The sequence below is a fragment of the Leucoraja erinacea genome, chromosome 50 (genome assembly GCF_028641065.1).
Source record: "Leucoraja erinacea ecotype New England chromosome 50, Leri_hhj_1, whole genome shotgun sequence".
NCBI classification, from domain to species: Eukaryota; Metazoa; Chordata; class Chondrichthyes; order Rajiformes; family Rajidae; genus Leucoraja; species Leucoraja erinaceus.
The window spans coordinates 128,169-147,773 of NC_073426.1; the positions used below are offsets into that span (position 1 = coordinate 128,169).

At 45.8% G+C, this 19,605-nt stretch overlaps 1 protein-coding gene across 1 annotated transcript in view; it reads left to right on the forward strand.

The window, feature by feature from the left end:
* Positions 1–14,348, forward strand: part of tat (tyrosine aminotransferase) — a 29,502-nt gene extending 15,154 nt beyond the window's left edge. Inside the window, exons 7-12 of the mRNA XM_055664937.1 lie at positions 5,319–5,371; positions 7,367–7,519; positions 9,882–10,010; positions 11,404–11,487; positions 11,585–11,683; positions 12,302–14,348. Coding sequence (XP_055520912.1) covers positions 5,319–5,371; positions 7,367–7,519; positions 9,882–10,010; positions 11,404–11,487; positions 11,585–11,683; positions 12,302–12,451 — 668 coding nt within the window. The 3' untranslated portion in view covers positions 12,452–14,348. The remainder of the gene's footprint in view (positions 1–5,318; positions 5,372–7,366; positions 7,520–9,881; positions 10,011–11,403; positions 11,488–11,584; positions 11,684–12,301) is intronic.
* The last annotated feature ends 5,257 nt before the right edge of the window (positions 14,349–19,605 follow it).

Sequence of the window (19,605 nt, forward strand, 5' to 3'; positions counted from 1 at the left end):
TCAAGTTGCCATACCAGGCCACGATGCAACCGGTCAGCATGCTCTCTACTGTGCACCTGTAGAAGTTCTAGAGAGTCCTCCTTGACATACCGACTCTCCGTAATCTTCTCAGGAAGTAGAGGCACTGATGTGCCTTCTTTATAATTACATCAGTGTACTGGGACCAGGAAAGATCTTCGGAATTATGCACGCCGAGGAATTTGAAGTTTTTGACCCTTTCCACAATTGATACAAATGTGATTGTGGGTCCCTATCTTACCCCTTCCAATGTGCACAATCAGTTCCTTGGTTTTGCTGGTGTTGAGAGCCAGGTTATTGTGCTGGAACCATTTGGTCCATCGGTCGATCTCACTTAAGTACGAGTAAGAGAAATGGTAAAAATTGTAAAAATCTAATGTGTCTATCTAAACTTGGAGAATGTCATATCCATACCAGTGGGTTGTAAGCTACCCTCCAGTCTGTGTGTGGCCTCACTCTGGCAACAGAGAGGCTCGGGACAGAAAGGTCAGTGTGGAAATGGAGAGTTAAAATGGTTGGCAACCGGAAGATTCATTAGGCCTTGGCAGAACAAGCACAAGTACTTGGTGAGTCTACACTTGCTCTCACTGATGTACAGGAAACCACATCGCGAATATGGGACTAAGTTGATGAGATTCGAGGAGGTGCATGTGAACCTCTGTCTCACCTGGAAGGACTGTTGGGGTTCCTGGATGGATGTGTGGGAGGAGGTATAAGGACAGGCATTACGTCTCCTGTGGTTGCAGGAGAAAGTACCGGGGGGGGGGGGGGGGGGGGGGGGGGGGGTTGTGGGAAGGGATGATTGAACCAAGGAGTTGTGGAAGGAGCAGTCTCTGCGTAAGGCAGAAAGGCGTGGGGACGGGAAAATGTGACTCGTAGTGACTTGTATAAGACGTTGGTGAGACCACATTTAGAATATTGTGTTCAATTCTGGGCACCATGTAATAGGAAAGATAACGTCAAGCTTGAAAGGATTCAGAAAAGATTTACGAGGAAGCTGCCAGGACTTGAGGGTGTGAGCTATAGGGAGGTTGAGTAGGCTGGGTCTCTATTCCATGGAGTGCAGGAGGATGAGGGGAGATTTTATAGAGGTGTACAAAATCATGAGAGGAATAGATCGGGTAGATGCACAGAGCCTTTTACCCAGAGTAGGGGAATCAATTTAATAGGAATGTGAGGGGTAACTGGTATGTGTATGGAACAAGCTGCCAGAGGAAGTAGTTGAGGCTGGAACTATCGCAATGTTTAAGAAACAGTTGGACAGGTACATGGATAGGACAGGTTTGGAGGGTTATGAACCAAGCACAGGCAAGTGGTACTGGGGTAGCTGGGGCATTGTTGGCCGGTGTAGGCGAGTTGGGCCGAAGGGCCTGTATCCACACTGTATGACTCTATGGTGGGGTCACGATGGATGTGATGGAAATGTCAGAGGATGATATGTTGGATGCGGAGGCTGGTGGGGTGAAATTTGAGGGTCAGGGAAACTCTATCCGTGTTCTGTTTGGGGATAGGAGCAAAAGCAGAACTAGGGGGAACAGAGGAGATGCTGGTAAGAAATCCATCTATGGCAGTAGAGGGGAAACCATGTCAGAGAAGATCTTAGATGTCTCAGAATGGAAAGCTTCATCTCAGGAGCAGATGCAGCAAAGACAGAGGCATTGAGAGCAGGGGATACCATTGTTGCAAGAGGCAGGGTAGGAGGTAGTCTGGATCACTGTGGGAGACAGTAGGTTTGTAGTATAATCATATAACCATATAACAATTACAGCACGGAAACAGGCCATCTCGGCCCTACAAGTCTGTGCCGAACAATTATTTTCCCCTTAGTCCCATCTGCCTGCACTCAGACCATAACCCTCCATTCCTTTCTCATCCATATACGTATCCAATTTATTTTTATATGATAAAATCGAACCTGCCTCCACCACTTCCACTGGAAGCTCATTCCACACAGCTACCACTCTCTGAGTAAAGAAGTTCCCCCTCATGTTACCCCGAAACTTCTGTCCCTTAATTCTGAAGTCATGTCCTCTTGTTTGAATCTTCCCTATTCTCAAAGGGAAAAGCTTACCCACGTCAACTCTGTCTCTCCCTCTCATCATTTTAAAGACCTCTATCAAGTCCCCCCTTAACCTTCTGCGCTCCAGAGAATAAAGACCTAACTTATTCAACCTTTCTCTGTAACTTAGTTGTTGAAACCCAGGCAACATTCTAGTAAATCTCCTCTGTACTCTCTTTATTTTGTTGACATCCTTCCTTTAATTGGGCGACCAAAATTGTACACCATACTCCAGATTTGGCCTCACCAATGCCTTGTACATATCATATATCAGTCGATAGTCTGTTCCTGGGATGGAGACAAGAGAGATCAAGAATGGGGAGAAAGGTTTTGGAGATGATCCAGGTGAGTTTGTGGGCAAACTGGAAGTTAGTGGTGAAGTTAATGAAATCAGTGAGTAGTGTATGGGTGCAGGAGGCAGCCCCAATGCATTCATTGGTGTAAATGACATGAGCTAGCTTGGCTAAGGTTTTAGAGTCATAGAGTGATACAGTGTGGAAACAGGCCCTTCGGCCCAACCTACCCACACCAGCCAACATGTCCAGGCTACACTAGTCCCACTTGCCTGTGCTTGGTCCATATCCCTCCAAACCTGTCCGATCCATGTACCTGTCTAACTGTCTTTTAAATCTCAGCCGTAGCCCCAACAATCTCTTCCCTTGTTCCCCTGCAGCCATTTGGCATCATCTCATCTGACCCGGGTCTGTATCACCATTAAGCCCACGTACGCACTGTGCCCCCTCTTGATTTATGGATACCTGCTTTAGGCTTTTGCCTTCCCCTTTGCTGAGTCGTAGAGTCTTCCAGCATGGTAACAGGCCCATGAATCCTCCCTCTCCCTCCTTTAATCCTGGCTTAACTTGCATCGGAATCCTCCCCACCCCCCCCCACAATGCATGCACAATTCACAACTTGCCCCAAGCCTAACAATTAGCAACTCTCCGCTCAGTCCGTCTAAACATACGTGATCTCCCGGTTGCTAAACACTTTAACTCCCCATCCTATTCCCACTCTGACCTTTCTGTCCTGAACCTCCTCCATTGTCAGAGTGAGGCCCAGCACAAATTGGAGGAACAGCACTTCATATTTCGCTTGAACTTCTCTAATTTGAAGTAACCCTTGCTCTCCCTCTCTCTCCGTCCTTCCCCCATCCTAGTTCTTCCACTAGTCTGATTGTCCCCGATTAAATTTTACTGAAGAAGGGTCCTGACCCGAAACATCACCTATCCATTTCTCCAGATATGCTGCCTGACCTGCTGCGTTACTCCAGCACTTTGTCTTTTTTTTTTGCTGTCCCTTGCTTCTACATTCTGTCTTATAAATGATGTTATTGTACCTGCCTTGATTACTTCCTCTGGCAACCCTCCAAATTCCTCAAGTACAAAGTCTGTTTTCATTGTGAAATGTGATGTCAAGTATTGAACAGATATTGCTGGATAAACAAGGCCCCCTATGCTGCAGTGTTATGCAATCGAAGGCTATTTGTCAGAGAAATGATCATAGAACATAAAACAACAGTACAGGTCAGGACCAGACCCTTTAGCGCACAAAAGATAGACACAAAATGCTGGAGTAACTCAGTGGGTCTGGCAGCATCTCTGGAGAGAAGGAATGGACAACGTTTTGGGTGGAGACTCTTCTAGTTAGAGAACTTCAAGTAACCATTGCTTTCGCTCTCTTTCCATCCCTTCCCCCATCCTAGTTCTCTGACCAGTCTGACTTTCCTCCCGATTAAATTTTCTCTCTGCATGCTTCGTTGTCAGCTTTGCCCAGCTAACAATGATCTATTCTACATTTTCATGAACGTCATCCTCTTTGATGCCTCATTTTCACACCTTACCCTTTCTTATCTCTGTCTCCCTCTCCCCTGACTCTCAGTCTGAAGAAGGGTCTTGACCTGAAACGTCACCTATTTCTTCTTTTCAGAGATGCTGCCTGTCCCGCTAAGTTACTCCAGCATTTTGTGTCTATCTTCGGTGTAAACCAGCATCTGCAGTTCCTTCCTACACCTTCAGCCCACAATGTATGTCAAACATGATGCCAAGCCCAATTCTCATTTGCCTGCACATAACCCATATCCCTCCATTCCCTGCATAACCATGTGCTTTTCCAAACGCCACTTATATGCCACTATCGTATCTGCCTCATCTACACCTCCATCAGCATGCTCTAGGCACTCACTGCCCTTTGTGTATAAACGTTGCCCCGCACATCTCCTTTAAACTTTGCCTCTCTCACTTTAAACCCTGGAAAAAAGGTTCTGACTGTCTACTCTATCTATGTCTCTCATCATTTTATATACGTCTATCAGCTCTCCCCTTAACCTCCAGCATTACAGAGAAAACAATCCAAGTCTGCCCAACCTCTCCTTTTAACTAATACTCTCTAAACCAGGCATCATTCTCGTAAACAGAAAAAGCTGGAGAAACTCAGCAGGTCAGGCAGCATCTCTGGAGAAAAGGAATGGGTGATGTTTTGGATCAAGGCCCTTCTTTAGACCTGATCCTCCTTGAGGTGCTGTCTGACCGGCTGAGTGACTCCAGCTTTTTGTGTCTATCTTTGGTTTAAACCAGCATCTGCAGTTCCTTCCTGAATCCTTCTGGTAAACCTCTGCACCCTTTATCAAAACCTCTGCCATGATCACAATGAATGGCGGTGCTGGCTTGAAGGGCCGAATGGCCTCCTCCTGCACCTATTTTCTATGTTTCTATGGATCTTACCTGTATTGGGGTGATCAGAATTACACGCAATACTCTAAATACAGCCCAAACAAAGCCAATAAAGCTGCTGCATGACTTCCTGACTCTTATACTCAATGCCCTGACTCTTATACTCAATGCCCTATGGTGAAGATGACCATATCACATGCCTTCATACCACACTGTCGACTTGTGACACCACATGAAGGGAGTTATAGACTTGGACCCAAGGATCCCTGTATTTGGAAGGAGAGTTGAAGACAATGGATGGGCCTGGGCCTGATGTTGGGGACTAGAGCATGGAGGTTGGGCATTGGTGTTTGGGAGGCTGGAGGATTGAGTTCTGGTGGGGTAGGGCAAGGAGTTGGGGAGCTTGGGGTTTGAGAAACAACATGTGCACAGGAAGGGAGAGTCATGATTGTGAACCAGTGGCAATTTTTAACGCAACTGTTGCCTACTTAACTCACAGGAAAGATATCCGTTAATCTCTGCAGCATAGTTCCTCTGTTTCAGCGTATGATTCTTGTTTGTTTCTCTTTTAGTTGCTACAAGAAATTACCTTCCAATCATAGTGGATGAAATCTACGGAGATATGGTGAGGAAAACTGGTGTGATCGAAATTCTACTTCTAAATAAACTTTGGAAACCAGGACCAGCATTTCCTCGCCCCAGTGTTTTGTCAAGAACTGCCCACATTGGTCCAAACCTTGTTTAGCTGAATTATTATTTATTCCCTTTGTACTCCAATTGTTTATATAAAAAGCAAGCAAAACATTTTATTTTCCAGTCATCCTTGCCAACCGAGTTTCGTGGTCCTTACTCCTTCCAACCTTTTCCCATTTAGAGAGTTCTTTATCCTGTATAAGTACAAAGTAAATAACCTCATATTTCCTCTGTATTGTATTAAAATCCACCCAACCCACGTTAGTGTCATCAGCAACTTTGGGTATGTGCCGTCTGATGCCATCGTCTCAGTTTTATACACTGTAGTCAGCTGTTAAGGAACAAATCAGATCTCTTCAGCATCCCAATAATCCTGCTCATTTAAACCCTTGATTTTTTGGCTCAGCCTGTTTTCTAACCAGATCAGTAATGTGATTCCACTTTTATCTGTTTCAATTGGAGCTAATTGTTTCAGAAGGCATAATTTTTCGAAGCTTTCAGGAAGTGTATATATAACCAGTGACCACATCCATTCCCAGTCTACCACTTCACCATACTCCATATCTGCACTAATCACCTCCCAACCTCTGTCACAATCTCCCCAACAAACTTCATCATCCCTCCTACCACCTATCACTGGCCGTGACAGACACAAAGCGCTGGAATCTCAGCAAATTCAGGCAGCATCTCTGGGGAAAAAAGGATGGGTGAAGTTTTGGGTCAGGACTCTTCTTCAGATTGCCACTTGTCAGCTCCCGTCTCACTCCTCCACGTCAACTCTGTCTACTGGCCAGCTCACATTTACAATCAGTCCTAGTGTGTCGCCTTGAACCAAGATGTGATTATCTCTTTGCCTCCGCAGATGCTGCCTAACCTACTGACTTCCTCCAGCATCTTAGATTTTTGCTTAACACTTTACTCACCTCTTCAAAAACAAAATCCCATGATGTTCCCTTTGTAAATCCACAGAGATTCTGGCTGAACAGAATAAACAATGCATGCTGTTTAATTACTCCATCTCTAGTTATGGAACAAAGGGCATTACAGTACGGGAACAGGCCCTTCGGCCCTCAAAGTCTATGTTAATCATGCCTGCATATGCTCATTTACTTTCCATTCCCTGCCTATTTGTGTTTTGACTAAATGTCTTCAATAATGCTATCATATCTGCTTCACCAACTCCATGGCTGCGTGATGCAGGCACTCATCATACCCTGTGCATAAAACTAAAATGCTTCACATATCTCCTTTAAACTCTCCCCCTCTCTCCTTAAACCCATGCCTCTAGTCTTTGACATTTACACCCTGGGAAAATGACTGTTCTTTCGACTATTTAGCTCATAATTTGATTAACATCTATCAAATCTCCTCTCAGACTCTGATACTTTAGAGCAAACAGTGCAAGTTTGTCCAATCTCACCCTATAGTAGATACTCTTCACTCCAGATAGTGCCATCTGTACACTCCTCGAAGCCGCCACATCCTTCCTGTAATGTGGCAACAGAACTGTACACAATACTCCAAACACAGCCTCCTGACCAAGGTTTTACACAACTGCAAGATGATCATCAATGTGGCTGGTGAAGGACAATTATTTGATGATATTCACACCCAGGAACTTGAAGCTCTGGCACATCCTCACTTCAACACCATTGATGCAGACAGGGGCATGAGTGGTGGATGCTGAGAATGTGCTGGTGGTGGAGATAGATAAGCTAGAAGTGTTTCAGAGCCATTTAGCTAGACACATGGATATGCAAGGTATGGAGGCATATAGGCATCACAATCATTGTAGACAGAGGGGCCTGTTCCTTTGCTGTGCTGCTCTATGTTCAATGTAACTCTGATCCCTGCACTGCTATTGAATAATTTTATAATGAGTGACCACTGATGAAATATTTCTGACTGTTGAATCTGTCTGATACAGGTCTTCCCTGAGAGCCAATTTATTGGTCTTGGCTCCCTGAGCAGAAGTGTCCCCATCCTGTCCTGTGGAGGTCTGGCTAAACGTTGGCTTGTACCCGGCTGGAGAATGGGTTGGATTCTCATCCATGACCGGAATGAGATCTTGAGCAGAGAGGTGAGACTTGAGCCCAATGGAAGTGAGTGAATTTGGCGACAAACTCATGTGAAACGGAGTTCTGGGAGTGTGCAGAACCTGCAAGGGGATGCAGACAAGTTGCGAGTATGGACACAAAAAGCTGCAGTAACTCGGTGGGCCAGGCATCATCTCTGGAGAGAAGGAATGGGTGATGTTTTGTGTCGAGACCCTTCTTCAGACTGAAGAAGGCTCAACCTGAAACATCACCCACTCCTTCTCACCAGAGATGCTGCCTGTCCCGCTGAGTTACTCCAGCTTTTTGTGTCTATCTTCGGTTTAAACCAGCATCTGCAGTTCCTTCCTACACATGAGAGAGTGGACACCCACATGGCGAATTTAGCATTGAATGGCAGAACAGGGTCGAAGGGCAGAAGGGCTATTTCTGCTTCGAGAGTCATCAAGTTATGCAACACGGAAACAAGGCCTTCATCACAACTCGTCCATACAGACCAAGTTACCATTTTGAGCTTGTCCCATTCGTTTAAATTTGGTCCACATCGCTCTGAACGTTTCCTATCTGTCCAAATGTCTTTTAAATGCTGTTATAGGACCTGGCTCAACTACTTCCTCTTGCAGCTCATTCCATACACCCACTATCCTTTGTATGAAAAGGTTTCCCCTAAAAGATTCCAATTAAATCTTCCCTCTCACACCTTAAGCCATGTAGTTTTTGACTCCCCGATCCTTAATTCAAGGTGAGAGGGGGAAGATTAAAAGGGAACTGGAGGGGTAACCTTTTTACACAGAATGATGCAGATATGGAACGAGCTGCCAAAGAAAATAGATGAGCAATGTACGATTGAAAAGACATTTGGACAAGTACATCAAAGAAAAGTTTAAAGAGATATGGGTCAAATGCAGTCAAATGGGGCTACTGCTGAAAGCACTATGTCGGAATCTCTCTGATGAAGAATCTTCATTCTATTAATTAGAGGATTTTGTATGGCAATGTGATAATTTTATGGTCATCATTGCAAATGACTCATTCAGATGTTGGGAAGACAGATCAGGGCAGGACCTTCACAGTGAATGGCAGACCGCTGAGGAGTGTTGTAGAGCAGAGACATCTAGCAGTACAGGGACTTGGTTCCCTGAAGTAGGTGACAGGTAAATAGGGTGGTAAAGCAGGCTCTTGGCGCATTGCCATTCATCAGTCAGGATATTAAGTGACGAACTTGGGATGTTATGTAACAGTTGTACAAGACGTTGGTGAGGCCACATTTGGAGCATTGTTTGCAGTTTTGGTCACCCTGCTACAGGAAGGATGGATGTCATTAAGCTGGAATAAGTGCAGAGAAGATTTACGAGGTTGTTGCCAGGACACAAGGGCATAGTTTTCGGGAGAGGTTGGACTAGCTAGGACATAATTACTTGGAGTGCAGTAAGCTGAGGGGGTGATCTAATAAAGGAAAATAAAATCATGAGAGGAATAGATAGGGTGAGTACACACAGATTATTACCCAAGATAGAGGAATCAAGGACCATGGGACATTAAATTTAAGGAGAGAGGGGAAAGTTTTAATAGGAACCTGAGGGGCAGCTTTTTCCTCAGAGGGTGCTGGGTATATGGAATGAACTGCCAGAGGAGGTGGTTGGGGCAGGTAATATAATGATATTTAAAAGGCATTTGGATAGGTACATGGTAGTTGGGCCGAAGGGCCTGCTTCTGTGCTGTGTGACTCTATAATTACACATTGTCATTCATTATTTTGGCTTTTGTGAACCATGACAATTCCAGTAGCAACATTACGCTGTTTTACGAAATCAGAAATGTATGAATTACAGCAGATCCACTCAGCCCATCATGTTCCTGCTAGCCAGAGATGGGCTGTGTGAAGTTATTTGTTTCCAAACTGCCCTTGGTTCCTTCCACAATGAACAAATCTGTAGCCCAGTTGCTGATGTCTAAGCTTGTGGAATAAATGCTCACAACTCTAGCTCCCAGAAGCAACATGAATGTAACCCTAACCTCCAGTGACCTGCATGAATTTGCACGTCCGAACCTCAGCCAGGCTGATATGTTGCCTGCCTGGAACCACCTTGTCTACTTGTTCCATCATCTCCAGCGATCTGTGAATGTAAACTCCCCAGATCCTGCTCTTCCTCACACTTGGCATCCTTCCATTTGTTAAGTATTTTTTGTCCTTACTTCATTCCTCATTTGCCTTGTTCATGTCCACCACCAGAAATCTTCCTGTAGCCAAGAAATTCCTTTCTCACTATCAACCATGCTATTATTTATGGTATCACTGGCAAATTTCTTAATTGTGGCCCTTTCATCATTTCTCATTTGGAGAACAATATTCTTATGATACACTGATCTAACTATCTGTGCCTACAGGTCCGAAATGGCCTGGTCTGTTTGAGTCAAAGAATTCTTGGTCCATGCACAATAGTACAAGGAGCACTGGAAGATATTTTGAATAAAACAACTCAAGAGTTTTACGATGACACCAACAACATCCTGAAGGTAATGCTGAGCTCAGCTCTGACCAGTCGAAAACTCCTCCAGGTACATGGATACAGTTAGACAAGTACATGGATAGGACAGGTTTGGAGGCATATGGACCAAACACGGGCAGGTGGGACTAGTGTAGGTGGGACATGTTGGCCAGTGTGTGGGCAAATTGGGCCAAAGGGCCAGTTACCATGCATATGACTGTATGATTCTATGACACTCAGATTAAATAAATCCATCTACCTTCACATTACTGTATCTCTCCATTCCTTGCATATGTAAAAGCTTCATAAACCCCACTATTGCATCAACCTGTACCACCACTTGCCCCACACATCCCCTTTAAAATGTAACCCTCTCACCTGCAATGCCCTCTAGTCTGATATGGTGGAAAAGACGGACTATCCATGCCCCCCAAATTTTATAAACTTCCTAGCCTCTGACACTCCAGCGAAAATATTCCAAGTTTGTTCAACCTCTTCAGAGAGCTAATATCCTCTAATCCAGGCAGCATCCTTTAAACCTCTCCAAAGCCTCCAGATCTTTCCTGTATTGGAGCACCATAACAGCACCCAATTACAGTTTTATAAAGCTGCATCTGACTTCCTGACTTATTCTCAATGCCCTGACCTGTGTAGGTAAGTATACCACATGCCTTTGTCTACTTGTGTTGCCACTTTCAGCAAGCTATGGACTTGGACTCCCAAGATCCCTCTATACATTAATGCTCTTGTGAGTCTTGTCTTTAACTGTATACCTTTGACCTCCTAAAGTGCAACACCTCACACTTGCTTGCAATAAGCTCAATCTGCCACAGCTGTGTACAGTTTTCATTGCCAGGTTGTAGGAAAGTGCACAAGATGCAGAGGAGATTGACCAGGGTGTTAGTCAGGGTGGAGTGCTTTAGCTGTTAAGAAAAACTGGGCTGGCTGGATTGGTTTTCTTGGAACGAGGCCAAGGGGAGATTTGATGGTTACACAAAATTATGGGGGTCATGTGGATGGTGGAAGGTTTCTTCCAAGAAAAGAGCAGAAGGGAGAGTGGAATAGGTAGGGACATTCCCAGCGAGAGTGGAGGAAAGCTATGGACTCACAGTGAGCGGAGAGAGTTGGATGGTCATACAGTGAGAGGGAACAGTGGGACATTCCAGAGTGAGGGAGATCGGACATCTTGGAATGAGGGGGAACATAGAGGGACATTGTAGAGGGAACAGATTGTTTAAGAGAGCCAGGATATTGCTGAATGCAGGATCCTGCAGTGAAAGTAGGAACAGAACTGACAGATTGATGCTGTGAGTTTTCCTGAGTGTGCCCATTATTAATTGAAGCATGATTTTTTTCCAAAAGAAGGAATATGATTCCTGAACATTGCTTTAAGTGGGAGTAATTCTGTTTGCTTTCCTCAGTCCAATGCTGACCTGTGTTTCGATGCACTTTCTATGGTTCCTGGCCTAACACCCATCAGACCTTGTGGGTCCATGTACATGATGGTAAGTTGTAGCAAGCTCCAGATCAAGCAAATCTATTGAGATTTCATCGTTCTTCATTCGGAATCTCCAATCCCTTTTACTCATTCTTGTTTGCTAGGTTGGGATTGACATTGATGATTTTCCTGAATTCAAAAACGACATTGACTTCACGGAGCGCATGATTTCGGAGCAATCAGTGTTTTGCCTTCCTGCTACGGTAAATAATTTTCATGTACTGAAACCCGGGCCTTAACTCCTCTCCAAATCATTCCACATCTGCCTTAATTCCTCAATCTTCCAAAAAAACGTTGACCTCCCCTTTAAACATTCCTTGTGCTCCAACTCCTAAAACTGCCTCGAAGAGGATTACAGAAATGTAACATCCTCTGTGAGATGAAATCGCACACACTCAGCTTTGAGTGACCTCTTCCCCTTCATCTTGTCACACTTTTGATTTTCTCCCAAGAATAGAAACATCTATGTCCCTCCTATGATGTTCTTTAGATTTTGGGTTTCAATAAATTCATCCCCAGTCTTCTGATCTCTAAAGGACAGACGTTTAACTCTTTGGGCTGTTCATGATAGACCAACCCTCTCCTGTCAGCACTGCATGTTGTACCTCGCTGGAAGGACAGCTGATCGGGACCATTTCTGGAGAATATGTCAACTTTCCTCCAGTTTCTCTGATATCTGCAACAACATCTACAGAATGCACTTGGAAAAGAGTTGGAACAGTGGTCATCTCTTCCATTTGCCCCAAGACTTGCTCCAGCAACTAGCATCAGTAGCAGGAGTGTTCAATTGCAATGTTTAATTTCTCCTCTTCCATCTGTAGTGCTTCGAGTATCCAAACTTCTTCCGTGTGGTTACAACTGTGCCTGAGGACCTGATGTTGGAAGCGTGCAACCGCATCCGTGAATTCTGTGAGGTGCATTTCCAGTCACAAGAACATTGCAGTGTACCTGATATTGAATGTGATAAGTAATCATGGTATGGAATTACTATTAAATCTTTGTCTGTTATTTTATTCAACCCTAAGAAATGTTTAAATTTCTGTACAAAATTTAATTTATTATTTATGCAAAGTAATTCTCATGAAATGTAATTTGCACCATGGTGGGTCAGTCACCTTGTTTAGAGGTGCTGGTCTCAAGCTGGTGCTTGTTTAGAGCTCAAGACCCTGGTTATCAGCTGTCACTGGCTTTAACACCATTCCCAATGTTTAGGTCCAGATCTGTTCAATGCTGACACAATTAATAAACTGTCACATTTACTCTAATAATTGTTTCTGAGGATAATCTCGAGGGTGAAAAGCTGGAACAAAGAGGAGCAAATAATCGGTGTCGTAATTGGAACAATGAACAATTAGCAATCTCTTCATATACATCATTAGATGCACTGAACAAATATAGTATCATCCTCCTTAAACTTGTTGGTGTGAGACCTCTTAAACACCTCAATTGTTCCTCTTTAAAACATTGCATTTTACAAGCAGCAATTGGTTTGAGAAATGACTGGCATCCTATTGGGGAACATTAAAAGGCAATGATTCTCAGCAACAGCTAAGATGCATCATTTATTTCAGTCACAGAGAGTCATTGATTACTCGAGGGTGAAAAGCGTTCAAGATTGGACAGACCTGTATGTCATCTATGACCCGTCTGCTCATGGACATGGATATATGTACACATATATAAGGAGCGGGTGTTGGGTTTTCAGCTCAGCGATTTAACAAGACAAGGCTGACCAAAGTGTAGCCAGAACTCCACCTCTCTTCTCTCCAGAGCAACCAATCACCCCCATGGTTATCAAGAATCTAACACTATCTTAAATTTATTTAAAGGCTCTAATATGATACATTAATGCATTCTATTCCCTAATTCTGATCTCATCTGCAGCTTTCCATGTGAGAACTTAGTTCTGGGCGCCTGTCACCAGAGTGAGTGTAAGCAGATATCGGGTATCATTAGGGCAGTGGTAGGTGCATTTGTTACAACGAAGTACAGCAACAATATGTACAGCCACATGCAGTCACTTTCACTTTGACTACTGCAGGAGGGGTTTGACTGTGCTGCATAAACATTTTTTACACAGAGAGTGGTGAATCTCTGGAACCCTGCCACAGAAGGTAGTTGAGGCCAGTTCATTGGCTATATTTAAGAGGGAGTTAGATATAGCCCTTGTGGCTAAAGGGATCAGGGGGTATGGAGAGAAGGTAGGTACAGGATACTGAGTTGTATGATCAGCCATGATCATATTGAATGGCAGTGCAGGCTCAAAGGGCCGAATGGCCTACTCCTGCACCTATTTTCTATGTTTCTATGTTGAATAACTCGTAGGCTTCTGGAGGTAAGCTCTAACATTCATTTATAGAATCACAGAAACCTACCAGTTGAAGGCTACTCTGCTCGGCAGTCAATGCTACCAAATAATGGACGTAAGGTTATTCCCACTCCCCATCTCTTTGTTCAGAGTCCTGCTGGTTCAGCCCCTGGAGTAGCAAACTGGATGCCTTCACACTTTCCACATTGAACTCGAGCACCCACAGTCCTGTCCATCAGATGCACTGTTCACTGTGTCACCTCACTCATCGACAAAACCAAATGCAAGTGTGCAGCAATCTGTTTGCTGATCATCAGCTGAATCCTATCTGAAGGAACGGGTCACACTCACAATCACTACATGGTCAATATGCTTTTGCTGGTATTAAGCTAAGCCTTTAGTAGTTCCATACAGACTAAATGCAGATTTACACTTTGATTCATAGCTGCTATGGTTATTTCTGCATCTGATCTGCTCAAATGGATCATTTTAACGCATTATTTAATATTATTATTGTGATATTTGTTGTGTTTCTAATAAATATCCTACAAACTTTACAATCATTGTTTGTCTTTATTATTAGTTAAGTTCATTGTGTGGGCTGTATAATTCATTGGAGAAGCAGAATGTAAACTGGCACTGCACTTTCCTCTGAAGTGTCCACACATACACACGTGGTGAAGAAGGCGAATGCAACACTGCCTTCATCGGCTGAGGCAACGAGTACAACAGTTGAGACATGTTACAGCTGTACAAAACGTTGGAAAAGTTGCACTTGGAATATTGTGAGCTGGTTGCCACAATAGAGGAAGGTTGCAATTAAGGTGGGAGAGGGTACAGATTAGATTAGTTTATTGTTATATACACCCGGATGGAATGAAATCCTCGTTCCCATGAAGCTCACAGAGTAAACAGTATGCATACAGTAATAATCCATCTATCCATCCCTTCTATCGATCCATCCATCCATCCATCCATCCACCCCTTCTATCCCTACTATCCCTTCTATCTATCTTCTATCTGTACATATTCTTCTTCTTTTATTACATAACTAAATCTCTGATCTTGTTAGTGGAGGCCCAGTGGAGGCCCTGGTCCCTTCTCTCTCTCCCTCATCACTCACCCCTCTTCCCCGCCCGCCCTCTACGGCAATGGCGGTCCCATCTACCCGTCCCCCCAGGTGCGTCTCCTCCACCACCACCGCTGCAGTAATTCACCCTCACGGCCTTGTCGGAGATCATCTCCGCCAGCTCATCGAAACTCATGGTGCCCACCACGACGAACACTGACTCCATGCCTCCCCCCCCCCCCCCCCCCCCCACCCCCCCGAGCCAGCGGCAGCGAGCAGGCAGGTAAGTAGGCTGGTGGGCAGGGAAGGGACGCGCCGAGCAGTAGCAGCGGGCGGTTGTACAGGACGGGCCGAGTGGCGGCTGAGCCAGAGTGGGCAGAGGGAGAGTCAGGTTTCAGGATGGCCGAGCAGTTTGCGCAGAGTTTGAGTAAAGGGCCTGTCCCACTTGGGCTTCATTTCCGCATCACGCAGATGGCCCGTGAAGATTTTGTACATCACAAAATCCAGGGGCGCCACGCGCGACTGCCTACGTCACCACGCACCATGCGCCCGTAATGCGCACCATGCGAGCATCACGCACGCGTCGTGCATAAACTATGACGCGTAAATTACGCGCGAATGACGCCCAAGTGGGACAGGCCCTTAACTCATACACACACACACACGATGCAAACTGGTCCAATCGTCAAGTCAACGGGATCTAAACCACAGCTAACAATGAATGTCTTGTGGAGGGAGGAACTGCAGATGCTGCTTGCTTTTATGGATGGAGGGAGGGAGGGGAGGGAGGGAGAGGTGAGGGAGGGAGGGAGGGAGGGAGGTGAGGGAGGGAGGAAGGGGGAGAGGGAGAGGGAGGGAGGGAGGGAGGAAGGGAGAGGTGAGGGAGGGAGGGAGGGAGGGAGGGAGGGAGAGTAGGGGAAAGGAGAGAGAGCGGTGAAGGAAGGATTGCGGAGGGGAGGAGAGGGGAAATATCCTGGGGAGGTGAGGAGAGAGTGTGGAGGGATTGAGGGAGAGGAAGGGATAGGGAGAAAGTGGGGGAGGTGAGTAGAGTGGGGGAGGAGGGGAATAGAGGGAGGGGGGAGGCGGTAGTGGGGAATAGAGGGAGAGGAGGGCAGTAGGGGAGCTCAGGAGGGATAGTGGAGGAGAGGAGTGGGAGGTGGAGGGATAGGAGGGGGTATGGAGGGAAAAGTAGAAGAAGGGAGAGGTGACAGTGGGATTGGGGGAGGGGAAGAGGAGAAGGGAAAGAAGAGGGAGGGTGAAGAGGAGGGGGAGGGAGCACTGGGGAATGAGGGGAAATGAGCCGTGCCTGCGCAGTTGGGGGCTATGCGTGAGTGGTGCAATATTACTTTGGGAGGACGGGTTGCATTGGGGGAACGGGTGAGTGGTGGAATATTGCATTGGGGAAAGGGTTGCGTTGGGGGCCAGGCCTCCTGTGTGACAAGGACTCAATGGGACCCAAATACAATAAATACAATGAGTGCCAAACAGCAGAATTGTGCAAGAATTTAGTGTTCAAAAAGTAGTGCAGAAAAATGTTTAAATAAAATGTCAGATTAAGTAAATTAAGTAGAGTTAAGTGGACACAAGGAACTGCAGATGCTGGAATCGAGCAAAAAACACAATGTGCTGGAGTAACTCAATGGGTCAGACAATATCTCTGGAAACATGTATAGGCGACATTTTGAGTTATAGACAATAGACAATAGGTGCAGGAGTAGGTCATTCGGCCCTTCGAGCCAGCACCGCCAGTCAACGTGGTCATGGCTGATCATCCCCAATCAGTAACCCGTTCCTGCCTTCTCCTTGGGACCCTTCTTCATACTGATTATAGAGGGGGGAGAAAGCTGGAAGAGGGGTGGGAAATGGGACAAAAACTGGGAAGTGATAGCTGGATACCGGTGAGGGGAGTTGATTGGCAGAAAGGTGGACAAATGCCAGAGATGAAAAGGAGACATGACAATGAGACAGAGAGCGGTGAGGCATGAGTTGTGAGGCCAGAGGAAGGGGTGCAAGTGGGGGAAGGGGGCGGGAGGAATGGGTACACATCAGCTGGGGCACAGGGAAGGGGTGTTGGTTAGTTACCTAAAATTGGAGAATTCAAAGTTCATACCCTTGTGTTGCAAGCTACCCTTCAACTGCACCTCAACAGAATGTGAGGTGCATTTCCTCCAATATGCCTGAGGCAGGCCTTGGCAGACCAAGAGTAAGTATTTGGAGAAACAGTTGCCTTGTCTACGCTTGGTCTTGCTGATGTAAAGAAGGCCATGTCAGGAGCACTGAATGCAACAGATGAGATTAGAGGAGGTACATGTTTGCTGGAAAGTCGGCTAGGGGCCCTTGATGGATGATAGAGGAGACAATTCGACAGGTGTTACATGTCCTGCAGTTTAAGTTGAAGTTTAGTTCAGAGATACAGTGCGGACACAGGACCTTCGGCCCACCAAGTCTGCACCAACCAGTGACCTTACACTATCCTACACATACTAGGGACAATTTACATTTATACCGCCAATTAATCTACATACTTATATGTCTTTGGAATGTGGGAGGAAACTGAAGATCTCAGAGAAAAACCATGCAGGTCACAGGGAGAACGTACAAACTCTGTGTAGACAGCACCCGTAGTCGAGATTGAATAAGGACCCCTGGCGCTGTAAGGCAGCAGCTCTCCCACTGTGCCATCGTGCCACCCTGCTGGGGAAATAGCTGTGGAGGGAGTGGTTTGGATCGGAAGGGATTAGTGAACCAAAGTTGCAGAGGTGGTGGTCTCTGTGGAAAGTAGAAAGGGGTGCTGATGGGAAAGTGTGACCGGTGGTGGGATCACATTGAAGGTGGCAGAAATATTGAACAATGATGTGTGGGATGCAGAGGCTGGTGGGGTGACAGGTAAGGGCCAGGGGAACTCTATCGTTGTTCCATTTGAGGGGAGGGGAAGCAGGAGGAGAACTATGGGACAGAGGAGATGTGGATGATGAATGTGCTACAATAGAATGGAAAACCTTATCTTGGAAACACATGCAGAGGCGCAGAAAAATGATAGTAGATGATGGCATCTTTACAAGTGGCAGTGTGAGAGAAAGGAGGCAGCTTGAATGTTGGCAAAACATCACTCTCTGACGAGCTCAATGCGTTTTACGCACGCTTTGACAGGGAGAATACTGATGTGCCTTCCCGATCCCCCATTCGCTGTGGTGGCATTTCAGTCTCAGTCGCAGAGGCCGACATCAGGAAATCCTTCATAGGGGTGAACCCCCAAAAAGCACCTGGTCCTGATGGTATACCCGGTCGTGTTCTAAAAACCTGTGCGGACCAACTGGCTGGAGTTTTTACGGACATTTTCAACCTCTCACTTCTGAGGTCTGAGGTCCCCACCTGCTTTAAAAGGGCATCAATTATACCAGTGCCCAAGAAGAGTAAGGTGACGTGCCTCAATGACTATCAACCAGTGGCACTAACGCCGGTGGTGATGAAGTGCTTTGAGAGGTTGATCATGCAGCAAATCAACTTCTACCTCGACAAAAACCTGGACCCACTGCAGTTTGCTTACCGCCACAATAGATCAACGATGGATGCGATCTCACTGGCCCTCCACTCCGCTCTGGACCACTTGGACAACAAAAACTCATATGTCAGGCTGTTATTCATCGAATACAGCTCGGCATTTAATACAATCATCCCTTCCAAACTGGTTACCAAACTCACAGAACTGGGTCTCTGCGCATCCCTCTGCAATTGGATCCTCGACTTCCTCATTCACAGACCACAGTCTGTTCGTATTGGTGGAAATGTGTCAGCCTCGATAACAATCAGCATGGGAGCACCTCAAGGCTGCGTGCTCAGCCCCCTGCTGCACTCACTCTATACTCATGACTGCGTAGCCAGTCACAGTGCGAAATCCATCATGAAGTTCCCTGACGACACCACTGTTGTGGGGCGTATCACTGATGGGGATGAGTCAGAGTATAGAAGAGAGATCGAGCAACTGTCCATATGGTGCCAGCGCAATAACCTGGCCCTCAACACCAGCAAAACCAAGGAACTGATTGTGGACTTTGGAAGGATTAGGAGGGGGACCCACAACCCCATTTATATCAAATGGTTGAAAGTGCCAAGAGCTTCAAATTCCTGGGTGTGCACATCTCTGAAGATCTTTCCTGGTCCGAGAACACTAATGCAATTATCAAGAAAGCTCATCAGCGCCTCTACTTCCTGAGAAGATTACGGAGAGTCGGATTGTCAAGGAAGACTCTCTCTAACTTCTACAGGTGCACAGTCGAGAGCATGCTGACCGGTTGCATCGTGGCTTGGTTCGGCTATTTGAGCGCCCTGGAGAGGAAAAGACTACAAAAAGTAGTAAACACTGCCCAGTCCATCATCGGCTCTGACTTCCTTCCATCGAGGGGATTTATCGCAGTCGCTGCCTCAAAAAGGCTGGCAGTATCATCAAAGACCCACACCATCCTGGCCACACACTCATCTCCCTGCTACCTTCAGGTAGAAGGTACAGGAGCCTGAAGACTGCAACAACCAGGTTCAGGAATAGCTACTTCCCCACAGCCATCAGGCTATTGAACCTGGCTCGGACAAAACTCTGATTATTAATAACCCATTTTCTGTTATTTGCACTTTATCAGTTTATTTATTCATGTGTGTATATATTTATATTATGGTATATGGACACACTTATCTGTTTTGTAGTCAATGCCTACTATGTTCTGTGTGCTGAAGCAAAGCAAGAATTTCATTCT